At 33.1% G+C, this 13720-nt stretch overlaps 1 protein-coding gene across 2 annotated transcripts; it reads right to left on the bottom strand.

Moving 5' to 3' along the window:
- LOC106772341 (protein ACCUMULATION AND REPLICATION OF CHLOROPLASTS 3) lies at positions 1–9249 on the bottom strand. Of its 2 annotated transcripts, none has more exons than XM_014658707.2 (16): positions 8853–9249; positions 6909–6967; positions 6534–6598; positions 6016–6150; positions 5693–5741; positions 4992–5104; positions 4839–4910; positions 4573–4683; positions 4123–4304; positions 3486–3761; positions 3314–3390; positions 2827–3221; positions 1615–1719; positions 1344–1481; positions 749–915; positions 1–266 (listed from the first exon to the last, which is right to left on the bottom strand). In XM_014658707.2, the coding sequence occupies exons 1-16, from the start codon at positions 9173–9175 to the stop codon at positions 209–211; spliced, it is 2325 nt and encodes a 774-aa protein (XP_014514193.1). In that variant the 5' UTR covers positions 9176–9249; the 3' UTR covers positions 1–208. The 2 variants fall into 2 exon arrangements, with proteins under 2 accessions (XP_014514193.1, XP_014514194.1); XM_014658708.2 differs by having other exon boundaries at positions 2827–3212.
- Between the last annotated feature and the right edge of the window lie 4471 nt (positions 9250–13720).

The following is a 13720-nucleotide window of genomic DNA, read 5'->3' as shown; positions in this document are numbered from 1 at the left end:
TAGTTGGATTCGGAAATACTTTTAAAACCCGAAATATGGATACTAGCAAGCAAGTTCTACAATAATAGGGGGGAGGGGGATTGGCCACGTGGGAAAATAAAGACAATAATACAACACAAAAAGAGATAAATAAAACATTAAAAAATGGAGACAAGAATAAAATGCACAGTAATTACAAAATTTTGGGTACCGCATTCGCCCACCTCGCTCATCTGTCCAAATGCTTGCTATCTACACGAACACCATGATCCCAAATTTCAGTGTACCTGTTCATATGCCAGTTACGCACGCAAGTCAATTTGGTGACAAACGCAGAAATGTCTAAATTTCGTTTTACAGCCATCATCTGTGTTACAAGTACATCAACTGTGTCCACTTACAAGTACATCAACTGTGTCCTTTTACAAGTACAGAAAAGGTGGAAAATTGAAAATTCTGACGTTTCAACTAAATAAATATGAATAAAGATAATTATAGAACTATATATTTTTATCAATAAAAAAATTAACAAGCCAAATGTTTTAACTTGATATATTAAAATAAATGTAAGCCGCACAAACACACTGTGGCTTAATTGCTTTTGTTAATTTATATCGCCCTTTGTTATCAAATTGAAGCTCAGGTCCATTGAACATTTATATTCCCTCTTAATGTCATGATCATATCTGGCAGAAACTTCATATTTGAGAACAATTGAATTGGTAGAACTACCGAAACTTCACAATAACTGAAAGAGAGACCAACCAACCTGGTCCCGTTCGCATTAATACAGAGAAACTGGCCATGTCGCCACCCATCTTTGAAATTGCCAAAGAAGGCATCGCCGGACTTTGTGTAGAATCGTCCCTCACCATTAGCTTTTCCCTTCCAAAAGTTTGCAAACCACCGATCACCAGTGCGAAAATAAAACCAACCCTGCTTAATCAATACAGCAATTACGATGAATCGATTCTAATGCACCGTCAAAGATTATTGTGCAATCCATTATGCAATTACGGACGCTGCACTTTCCAGATTTATTTATCGATCATATGAAACAATAATCCATAATTACCATTCAATTTCGAAAATTGGTGTGCAAGATCAATGCAGCCATTGCAAGTAATTGGATAAATATACAGACAAGAAACAATTTCTTTTAGTTACAGGATGTATAACTATTGCTAAAATTTATATTAGCGTTAAGAGACCCTAACACAACCTATCTATATACATGGCACAAACACAGACAAGACGTTATGGTAGCAGAATCCAACCCATATATTACAAAACAAATTACTTTTGTCGTACTTTTGGCTTTGACAATTATATCTAAAAAATCAACTTAAAAAAAGGGTACAAACCTTGCCGTGTATGACATCATCTCTCCATAATCCTTGAAACATATCTCCGTTTTTGAAATAGAATGTACCCGGACCTGATCTCTTACCATACCGCCATAAGCCATCATATATGCTCCCATCTCTGAGAACAAGGCGCCCCTGGTTGTAAATTTTCATTTAACATAGTTGGTTATCTTCAGCATTGAGCTGTGTAGGCCAAAAAAAAAGGGAAGAGAAAAAACATATTTCCCGAGCCTAGTGTGCTTGTTATTATCAACTTTTACGAATTTACCTTTCCTTCAGGTAGACCTCCTTGGCATCGTCCCTTGTATCTTCCTCCCCTATATTGCATTTCCACCACTGGACTCCACTTTTTTGAGAAATCACGTTCTGCCTCCTGTACAAAAATATTAAGTTAAGTCTAGAATCATCATGTATGAATTACGGTTGCAATAAACTATTATGAGTTAATAGTATTTTAGTCTCTTAAGAAAAATCAAATTTTAGTTTCTATCCCTGTATTTTTAAATCATTGATTTTACTTCCTAAATTTTTTTAAATATCCAAACTTATTTATTTAACCTTTAAAAATAAGTTTGAATATTTTCAAAAGTTAAGGAACGATAACTATTGGTAATAAAAGTGGGAGAGAAAAACTAAAATATGGAAAAATTTAAGGAACTAAAAGCACCGAACTATTAAAGTATGGCATGTGAAAAATTTAAAATTAGAAGTAATGAAGTAATAATTGTTATATAGCTGTTGATCATGAATAAATTTTCACAAATTTTACTCAAACAAACTATGTATTCATTAAAGAATACTATGACCTCACAAAAAGGTTGAATTTGCCTTGCGCTTGAAAAGCAACAGAGGCATTAGTGTCCTTAGGTCATTTCTTTGGAAAGCTATATTGTCATGCAAAATGGGAAATTCAGTTGTATGACCCACATCTGTAAGAGCTTGAACTGAAGAAACTACAATCAACAAATTTGATGATACCCATAAAATTTGATGCTCACTACTGAACTAATTACTAAAGCCAAATTTGTGTGACTTGCAAAACGCATATTTATGCAAAGCTGCAAAACTTTCAAATGTGTGTTTTCATATTTCTGCTAATAGGAAGCCGGGGTCAAACTTGAGCTCATATTCAAACACTAATCGAGCTTAATTTGGAGCTAGTGAGGCTACACATTTTTTATCCCCGTTTTTATTATATTATTAGTAATAAAGAACTTTACTAAAAGGAAAGAACTACGAATGACAATAAATTTTCTAGCATAGACAGCAATTAAAAGTAAATCTAAAAGAAGATAGTTGAATAGAAAACATCTCAAATAAACCACAGACAGCTACTAGAGTAGAAAATGACTAAACGGTGCACATCTGATTTAGGAGACATTTCCCCTGAATACGACTAGTATCAAAATCTTCCTCAATTTCTCTTTCAGTAATAAATGCATGAACATATATCATCAAAAAATGAAATACTCATTATTACCAACATAGACGCAGCACGAACAGATAGTACTCCATGTGTCTTTGATTTATTAGCATTCTTTCCTTTCAAAAGTGAAGATGCAAAATCCATAACTGCTTCCAAGCTAGCATCAGTCGCTGCACTCCAAGAAGACGTACCTCCATTAAATGTTTGTGTTTTCACAACATTATCAGTATCAGGCTCATGCTGTTTTGTCATAAATGAGATTTCTAGTCTTTCTTTCAACTCTTCTGAAGGCCTCACGCCAACAGGAAGGTGGAAGATGCTTAGATTATCAACAATTGGTGTAGCATCAGCTGCTTTTTCCTGGGCCCATTTCTTTGCCACCTCAAATCCGGGACCTAGATTCCAGTTCTCAAGTTGCTCCCTTTGAAAAGCAGAGTCACCTAATGCAACTTGATTTGAAATTGAATAGACAACTCAAAACAAATTACGAGACAAATGCTAAGTCAACTTATACATTAATTGAATTCTATCTCAAAATTACCTCCTTCAGTAATAGAGTCATAGAGGATGTTATAGTTGGAAGAGGTGTCAAATAAATCTTCACTTTTTCCTGAATCCCTATTATAGTTCAAAAGCAAAAATGAAAAACTGTGTAACATTAGGAAAATTTGCTGAAAAAAGTATGAGGAACAGGTGAGGAAGTCAGAGAAAACCTTAAAGCAGGAAACTTGGAGTTCTTGCTCATTGTTGGCTCCAACTCCTCACATTTTTTATCAAGATTGCTATCTATGCCATCTAAAGCGATCTGATTTGTTCTTTCATCAACATCATCACAACTCATCATTTCTGGCGGAAATACTTCAGTCTGTTTCCCAGTGCCAACTTCTTGCTGACTATGTCTTCCCCAAAAGCTAAAAATAAGAGGAAAATGCATGGCAAGTCTGGATAGTATACCACCATTCTGGGAAGACCGTTGCACATTTAAACAGCTAATTAAATAACAAGAGAAATCTATTAGAAACTGTGCAGGGAATAAGGAAAAAATAAACAGATTAAAGAAAATTATCAGTAATAGAACAAATAATAGAATCCTCTGTTAAAATTTCAAGAGTCAGATGTAGATAAATCATGCTCAATTTCAACTCAGCAATAACATTAAATATACGGAAGTTAAGAACTTTAATGTATAGATGTAAAAACACACTAATACACTTTCATAAGTTCTAACTCTGAAAAAAGAAGTTTACCAACATGCGTTCATATTCATATCTTCAAGAAATGTATTTACCTAACTTGCATTTCCTTTTTGACTTGAGAAATTTCTTCTTTATCCACAAAAATAAAACTTACCCAAGTGTAAGCACTGTCGTTATGAGTAGGTTGGGCTCAACAGTAGGGTCATGTATTGCTGATATTATAATATCATTTGTGTAATTTGTTGTTTGACGGAAAGTACGTAGAAAGATTTCTATATCACTATCATTGATGGGTCCTGAACAGGCAAGATTGCATATAACTATGCTATTTGGATCCTGAACAAAAATAGTAATCATAATAAGCTTATATGGTATAGGAACAAGAACCAGAACTCAACGAAAAGAGTGATAGCTAAAAATGTCCAAAATAAATTTTAAAAAAAGGCACTACAATAACAAATGGCAGAGAGGGATCAGTCAGTCATTCTAGAAAAGGATTTGGCAACAACAATGACCTTTAAATAAATGTATTTTGAAAATTTGTGATCTGTCAACAAACAAAAAATACCTATCATGCATGAATATGGAAAAAACTGATTGATACCTTCAAACGAGCACCCAGGAAAGGACTATCAAATATAGATTGCAAAATTGAAGCTTTTATGTTTGCAGCGGCTCCAAATCCAATCCCTGCTTCTTTATAGGATTCTAACATCTGTACACAACAGCATCAATTTTATAATGAATGGTGTGAAAGAAAATGGAAACATTATTCAAATGTGGTCCTGTTTAAAGGAAAATATAAACAACGCTATCAAGTTGTGCAAAGAAGGGTCTGAAACTATCAGGGTAAAAATCATAGAAACCTACTTTATTAATTTCTGAAGGGCTGGCCTCTTTCATCCCACCATTCAATCTGTCTATAATTTTTCTGTGCATCTCCTGCAAAAAATTTCAATCTGTAACTACAAAATAGTTTTATAAAAACAAATAGCAGGAAGTATACTCTAAAACTAAACTTACAGACTTCAGAACAGAGACAGCCTTAATAGCAAGCAAAACTGCATCATTAGCAGTCTTCATGGCCTCATCTAGTGTCAACAAGTCTTTCTCAAGCAATGCATCAATATCAATTTCTGTATCATAAATCAACAACTAAGAAAAATTTTGTAGCTTTTGTAGGCCTATTGATTATTGAATTAAAAGTAAATTATACTATATTACTTTCCAAAAGGGTAAAGACAGCTATCAATTAGTTAAAAAGAATGTAGGTTAAACAGTATAAAGGGGAAAATAGTGATTCTATTTCTACTTTTCGGAGGTCACTTATTTACAGGTGGGACGTGGAATAAATAGCCTCAGAAAAAGCTTAAGTAGGAGAGAACCTTTGCACTTATTGATCAATTCTTGGAAACAGTACAAGACAGCATCACCTTTATTGATAATAGAATTCAATTTTTCTTTTACGCTTGGTACCAGTTGAACACAGAGACAGCTTGTGTAACATATTCCTCCTTAGACATACATCAGACTTGACATAGCAAGAAATTGATGGCTTTTTAGTGACGTTGTTTACACATTCGGATTATAATAAGTAAATACTCTTTCCAGAAAAAGAAAAACTCTTTTTTAGTTATTAGCTCTAATTGGCAAACATTAATGAGCCAGATAAGAAGTTCGTCAGAATCAAATTTTAACAAGCAAACATATGAAGTATAGCTCACCAATAAGTAAGTTTGTGTTCTCCTTAAGTTTCTGCATCAAGGTCTTCACCTGCGAATTTATGGCACAGATAAAGTATTAAACAGACTACATGATCTGGACATGATTTGACCACAAACATATTATTAGTCAAGGCATCTCAAGTAATCATAAAGTGAAGAATAAATAATGACCAATAACCTTAACTGGAATTTTCTCAGGTAATCATATTCAATAAGATTCTATGGCCACAGAAATAGTCATCATATTACAGGTGGAAATGTTTAAACGGTACTTGAAAGCATGTTTTAGCATAAAAAAATGTAATTGAAAGAGTCAAAGATACCTCGTTTTGCCGTCTAAGCCCTTCAAATCTAAATGGCTTCAAAACTATAGCCACGGTTAATCCATTCCTGGACCTTACAGTTTCAAAAATATCAGCTGCAACAGTGTGGTACAAGCCATATCCTGCACTGGCCACCTAAAGAGAGGGGGAACGGAAGGATAAAGGTTACACACATCAAACGACTATGATGAAAGCTAGCAAGAGTCATACATCTTATGATTTGATTTTTGCATAAATAAATTAACCTTGCGAGGAATATAATGTTAACTCATGCCAGTCAGCTGTAAACTATCTACAACACATAATTACAGAATTTCATTTGATCAAGCAAGCATATCTCTTATGATGATGAATAATGAATTTAAGAATCTCAGTTGACTACTGCATGCTTCACAAAATCATCAGGTGAAAGGGATACAGCACCCCACATCACCTGGGCACCCATGGATGCATATTACTAATACTACTACTGAAACACAGGTTTTACTACAAGATTTGAAGGTAAGGAATGTACAAACAAGAACAATAGTCTGTGAGCATGACTTCAAAAATACGGGAGCTTTGACAACTCTTGGATGAGGTTCTGCAATAGATAGCCCAAAAATTAGTAGATTTTAATCACAGAGATCAATGAGAGATATGTATGAAAATTTAAATTGAAATTCACGAACAACACAAGGCACTTTACCCCCTTTTTCCTTCAATATTTTCTTTTCATCAAAAACTAAGCTTCATTTTTGGTTCTAAATTGTATATAATAAAAAATTAATCAAGAAGAATGTTGCGATTAAATATTTTCTCCCAAAATACGCCTGCACGTGTTTCTATATTAAAGTAGCCAGAATATAATTATAGGATAAAAAATAATCAGTCATATTAAATCAAATGAAAACCTTCTTCAATTGATCTTTGTTGTAAATGCACTTCTTCTGATTCTGTCATAAGGATATTCCTGCAGAAGATTGCTATCTTAGAACAAATTAAAAATGCAAAAACAACAAATATAAATCAATTCCAGAAGAATTTAGATCATTTTATCTGGAATGGAAGAAGTAATTTAGTAAATCCATAAGTCATTTCCAGTGTACTCTGAAAGATGTTTTTAAAATACCACAAACTACTTACTAACCCTTGTAAATTATTTTACTTTCTTAAGAACGTGAAATTTAAGCCTAACTTAACATTATAAAACCAATGTATAAAGTAAGGTTTGCACTTACTTATATACTATAATTTAGACCTTATTTCTAGTCTATATGGGTTTTTCAACACATCTCAAGCTTTGGACTAGGGAGAACCCCATAGTGGATGACACGAGGCCCAACACTTTGCAAGGACAAACTCTGAATGACTATGAAACCATTTTAAGAAAGTAGAATCTAAGTCTAACTCAACCTCATAAAATTGACTTGTAAAATGAGATTTGCACACATTATATACTATAATTTGGCCTTATCTTTTGTCAATGTGAATTCTTCAACACACCCCTTGAAAACTGAACACTGTTTGAAAGAAACAAATTCATTAAAGAATAGACAAAAAGGAAAAGTACCCCGAGAAGAAGGAAAAGTCATCCTCCAAAGCATTATAAAAAGGGGAAAATAATGAATGAAACATATTGGAGATGACATTCCACTCCATTGATAGTCGAGGGCAGAAGCAGCAAAAGACCAAAACGCAAATAGAATAATTATCACATGAAACGTTTAAGCATAGAAACACCTTTAAAAAGTATATGTCTTTCACCCCCAACAAGGTCTTAAAATGTGAGTTTAAATTTAACTTAATCCCACAAAATAAGCTAAGGAAATAAAGGTTGTTCCCCCACTTATATACTATTTTTGAAGTTCTATATGGAGTAGTAGTGATATTGAAGGCATCAATTGGTATTGTTCACAAACAGAGTTTGATTAAACATGATACAAGACTGAGTACCGAAAAATTAAGGAATCTTGAATTAAGGAATCTGGTGCACCAGTAAAATTGGGATCGAGTGACAAAAGATTTGTGCAGAACCAAATAAAGCTTCTTGGGGTCAAGGCCCATATTGGAGCGCCAATAATCAAATTTATGTATTGTGGAAGTCAGTCTTGAGAAGATAAGACGTAAAATAATTCAGATAACTGATGAGTGAACGGAAAAATAAACTCAGAAAGTTAAATAACTATAGAGGAGAGTATAAAATTTCTGCTCAATGCATCACATAAACTTTATCTAGGACACGTACTCTTAAGTATATAATGTTATGTACTAACTATTAGTTATAGTCTTTGATCCAGTGGTAATTGTGACATGGTCACCTCACCTCTGCCACAGGTCCTCTACCCTAGGAAGTAAAATTTTCACTCCCAAAGCCAGGGATAGAATAGAACAATAACAAAATTTCACAACCTCTCATCACACGATTTATAATCCTTATAAATCATTATAAGCTTTTATGACCCAACAGTAACAACACACTGATTTATAATCCTTTTCCATTATCGAAACCTACAAATAATTTGTATCAAACGCAAATAATTTTAATTACTTTTCTATTTCCCAAACAAACCTCCCGATGTAGATAAGGATTATTACTTATTCAACTCTCTCTTAGGCTTTTAAAGCAAGAATAAAAGAAGAAGCAAACACAGCCAAGAAGGCGCAAACCACACTTGGATCTCTGATTAAGGAATAGTCTGAAGTTCCATACACTAATCCGTACCAAAAATCAATCGAAAAGCATCAAGAGTTCAAGAAAACAACGTATTCACACGAAAACGACAACAATTTCAAATTAACAATTCCGAAATGAAAATATAAAACGCGAAAACATTAAAAATAAAGTAGACCGTTACCAAAACCGCAGCAAAGGCAACTGAAACGGCGCGCTCAAGCAGAAATCAAAAATAGCGTCCTTCCTAGAACCAATGCCTATGACTTCGACGAAATCAGGTTTTGTTTCTCCGTTTTCGGTTCCACCGTAACCGTTCGACGACAAACATTTCTTCTCCGAGCACATCTTGATCCGATCAAACGGTTTTGGCTCGGGAATCCAACAGAAGCCATAATCGCTACGACGAAGAGGAAAGGAGCAGCGGCTGCAGAGTTGATGAGAAGAAAATGGGATTAAGGAAGCATTAGAAACTGCTTTGAAGGTGGGGAAGGCAGAAAGCTCCATCTAATGTAAGGGAAAGCGTGACACAAAAGATAAGGCTTCCATCCATCAGTGAATCATACGGTCTCCAGCTATGTGACTGTATTTTCTCTTATGTAACTACTTAAAAATTTTTAAGTTTCTTAATTGAGTATTATCGTATTTATTAGACAATATAATTAATTTTGTTATGTCAATTTACTTGTTCGTCTCATTGTTTTAATAATTATGAGACAGTGTAATTAATATAAAATAGTGTGTGTATATACATAAGTAATAAAAGTTGGTTGTTACTTTACATCAATTCACAGTATTGTTTTATTTGTCACAAAATCTCGTATTAATGTGTAAACAAAGAAATAAAATAACTGTCATATTGTTTCACACAAAAAAAATAATAATAGAAATTTAATTAAAAATATAAAAATTTTGAACATCTAATTACTTATATCTCAACGTTAATGTTATATGGACTATTTATCCATTTTATATCTAATTAGTTTCGGTTTCAAATTTGACCAATAAGTTATTTTTTATTCCCAAGATTTGAACGAGAGGGTTTAATTTGAAAATCCCAAATCCTATTATATTTTAACAAAAGCTTGTAAGTAATTTATGATCAGTATTATAACAAGAACAAATTACCTTTAAAGGTGCATTTCCAACTGCATGTAATTTCAATCTGCATCTCACAGGTGGTGCAATGACTTGTTTACCGTAATATTCTTCACTTTATCTTGTTTTTTTCTTTGTTTGTGAACCAAATTTCGTTTTTTTCAATGGTTCTCCACTTATAACACTGCATTTTTTTCGCATATATTATCAAAATCAAAAAATCTTTATTTAAAAACACATTAGAAATTGTGTAAATCGGCCGGGATATAATCCAGATACAGTTTTATATTTCAAAATTTACATCTTAAAATAAAAAACATTGATATTTAGCATTCTAAATTGTATAGTCCAAAACGTCTCAGGATTACACATTCCTTATACGACACCACTGAAAAATCTAAATCACAGGCTGAATTTAGAATTTTAAAAAATACAGGATTGGAGGTTGAAATTATTGGGTGTGTAGAAAGAAATGCTCTCTTTGAACTATCCCATAGATTGGATTTGGGGATTGTTCTCTCCACCCCCACACCTTCTCCCTCCACCTCCCCAACTCTCTCCAATTTTTTGTCAATTACAAAATTAGCCTCTCTCTCTCTCTGTTTTTTTTTTTTCTTACTTTTAACTTGCATGACCTCACTTCTAACTCTTCTAAATTTCACTTTATTTCTTCTCCAATTCTCATCCACTCTCATGTTGTCTCTGTATTTGTTACTCTTCGTCTGTCATTCGTCATCCGTCGTACACAGGCAGCACCCAACTCGGTTGATTCTTAAATTTGTATATGCTCTCTAACCATGACAAAATAAAAATTGATTTATTGGTTTTTGTTTTTCCCTGCACGATTCCATTTTTATATACATTTATAATTATTAACATTTCTTTTCTTAAGTTTTCGTTCTTCGTGCATACTCTTGCCTTTATATATATATATATATATATATATATATATATATATATATATATATATATATATATATATATTAACTTTTTGTTTCGCATGCACACAGTACATTAAATATTGATTTTTATATATACATTTTTTTAAGTATGCAGGAGACATTGTTTCATAAAGGATGGTCAGAGCTCGATTTCTGTGCTTCTAATTAATTTCAATTCAGAAAGAAAAAACAAATCTCGAAGGTTGAAAGCCTAATTAGAAAAATATTTTTCCTTTTGGGTTCAACTTCGAACCAGGGAAACCTAGTGAATCGTGAAGGAGAAATTATTTCCCAAATTTTTCTGTTCTACTATTCGCGCAAGGGAAAACACTTTTCCATTTCTTCTCTGTTTTAGTTAATGCCAACCACCAGAAGCTCCAAGTTTCTTACGCTTTTTCTTCTTGCGGACCACCTAGTTTTGGGGGCAAGAACGTTCTATGTCTCGAGCAGAAGCATTGACCTTGCCGCAACGAGAATGTCCTGCATTTTTGAACAGAGACAGTTGTAGAGACACGGCGGAGGTGTAGCTATGAGAGAGTGGTGATGCGGCAGAGTCGCGGCGACTGGGCGAAAACCTTGGCCGTCCTGATTCGCGACGTAAGGAGGAATTTTCTTTCTCCTTCTTTCTTTGAATTCCTTTGTATTTTAGGGATTTCTATTTTCGCATAAGGATCTTGTGGTGATGTGTGCGGGTAGTCAACAGTCCATGTAAGTTGTTGAAACGTTATAAATGGTATTAGAGCCTAACCTCTTCCAATACGGTGTGGTTCGAGAACGAACCAGACAGAAGTTGGTGGAGCAATCAACGGTCCATATAAGTTGTGGGGGCGTTACGTGGAGACGGCAGATGAAAGGTCGAAACAAAACAGATATGAAGACAACGGACACGGTGAGAGGAGGGTGGAAATCCAAGAAGAAATAAAGTGAGATTTTGGAGAGTTGAAAGTGGGGACTTCGCGAGTTAAAAAAAAAAAAAGAAAGCTAGTTTTGTAATTAAAAAATATTGAAGAGAGTTAGGGAGGTGGAGGGAAAAGGTGTGGGGTGTAGGGAACAACACACCCTTGGATTTGACACTGACCTCATTGAGGGCCCAAAACACTTATTACGGACAGTTGGGGGATTGATGTTCCCTCCACCATCCATTTTCTTCTACACCTCTCCAATTATTTTTGAATTCTAAATTTACTTGTTTTTCTTTTACTTTTACCAATTTTACTTTTTATTTTTTAAAACCCAAATCTCAATCCTCTCTCACTTTCACTTTCTCTTCCACTATCAGGAGCAAGTCCCCATCCCCTGTCACTTTATCTTTTTCTCTTAATTTTCACTTCTGTTAACATAACATTTTCCATTTTCGTTTCTTTTCTCCGTTAATGTATTGGTTGGTGCATTGTTCGGTGGTGATTTGTAAAGAAAGTCGGATTTTCGTTTAACCTTTAACGGATAATGATATCCGTAGACAGATGTGAGCTTCCGTTTAATACAATTGTAATTTTTATTTGTTTATGATTAATGATGCAACTCCATGAAGGAAATAGTATAGGGAGGAGAGAAACAGAAAAACGTGTAGCACATATCTCAAAAAGTTGAGCTATGTGGACGTTAAATACATTAGTTTAGTAGTAAATTACTTGTAAACAGAAAAAACTAGGCACTAAAAGTAATCTATCCCTTAACTGGTTGTGGTACGTTGTATCTATTCTCTTAACCTTTGTAACACCTGTAACGCTGCTTCCACATTATGAACACGTATAATTGTAGATATTCACTGGGTTCTTTACATTTTTCTTGAATTGTGTCTTATACTATTCTTGGTTTACGTTCGTTCCCATTTTTCCAAATTGAGTCCTTTACAATTTTACAATTCTTAGAACTTATTTTTACGTTTGTAAAATTGCCTACAATCGATTTTGACTTCTTGTAAAAACTATGTATCTTGAAGATCGAACTGTTAGACTGCAGTTGTGGTAAGATGTTACTTGATCATTTTGAAAAACTCTACTTTGAAGTGTAAGGAATATTTGCGATAAAAAAAAGTTATGGAAAGGGAAGAAAATGTTGTTTCGTCTAGATTTAAGACGAAAGGGTAGAAGGGGAATGTGAATGCTATTATTTTAACAATCTAAAGTTCTAACAAATTTATAAACTTTATTATATTTATCAGCCTTAAAATAAACAAAAATAATAATATTTCATATTTATCAGCCTTAAAACAAAAATTATTCAAGAGTATATAAATATATGGTTTAATCATTCTAAATGGTCTTTATTTTCGGTGACTTTTTTCAATTAGGTCCTTCATTTTTTTCTTTTCTCAATTGAGTCCCTATTTTTGAAAAATTGAAGCAATTAGATCAGTGTCGTTAGTTTCGTAACATCCTTAAAAAGGATGACACGTGTCAGCTCGTGATTTTTTTGAATTTTTTAAATATATTTTTAATTATTTTTATTTTTATTTTTTATTTTTTTTTATTTTAAAAATAAAATTTGCCACGTGTCGACATTGTGTCACGTAGCAATGACAGTGTGAAGTGGCACTGACTGTGTCACGTATCACTGTCAAACCACGTGTCATTGCGTTTGTTCCAATTTGGTCCTTGTATTTTTATTTTGTCTCAATTTAGTCCTAATTTTTTTAAAAATTTAAAATAAATTGTTCCTTCCTAAATAAAATACGGTATGTACATTTTCCAAATTTTTGTCTTTAAATTTGTTTCTATTAAGCAAATTATTAGTAATGATGTATTTCAAATCGAAATATTTAACCCTATAAACTTTTTATGAATTGTTGAGGAAGTATTGAGACTATACTTGTGTGAATTACCTCCACAAAAATATTTATTATTGAGATATCAACTTTTATAGGTTACTCATTAATATTATTTAGGTTAAATGACTTCTTTACTACTATATAAATAAAAACGTGTCATATGTTAGTTTGTAATTTTTTTATTTTTCTAATAAAAAAATTAATTTGTATAAATTTCTTTGTAAAGATTTATATACAAATAAA

Source organism: Vigna radiata, chromosome 8 (genome assembly GCF_000741045.1).
Source record: "Vigna radiata var. radiata cultivar VC1973A chromosome 8, Vradiata_ver6, whole genome shotgun sequence".
NCBI classification, from domain to species: Eukaryota; Viridiplantae; Streptophyta; class Magnoliopsida; order Fabales; family Fabaceae; genus Vigna; species Vigna radiata.
Note: the sequence above shows the minus strand (reverse complement) of the source record. Positions and strands in the feature narration are given on the sequence as shown.

What these genes read in the sequence shown, in the direction of transcription:
- LOC106772341 (XM_014658707.2), bottom strand. Translation starts at nt 9,175, where the DNA reads ATGGAGCTTTCTGCCTTCCCCACCTTCAAAGCAGTTTCTAATGCTTCC. An exon ending in TCCAAGTTTCCTGCTTTAAG is followed by an intron (nt 3,391 to 3,485) that starts GTTTTCTCTGAC and finishes GAACTATAATAG; the next exon opens with GGATTCAGGAAAAAGTGAAG. An exon ending in TTCGTGCTGCGTCTATGTTG is followed by an intron (nt 1,720 to 2,826) that starts GTAATAATGAGT and finishes ATTTTTGTACAG; the next exon opens with GAGGCAGAACGTGATTTCTC.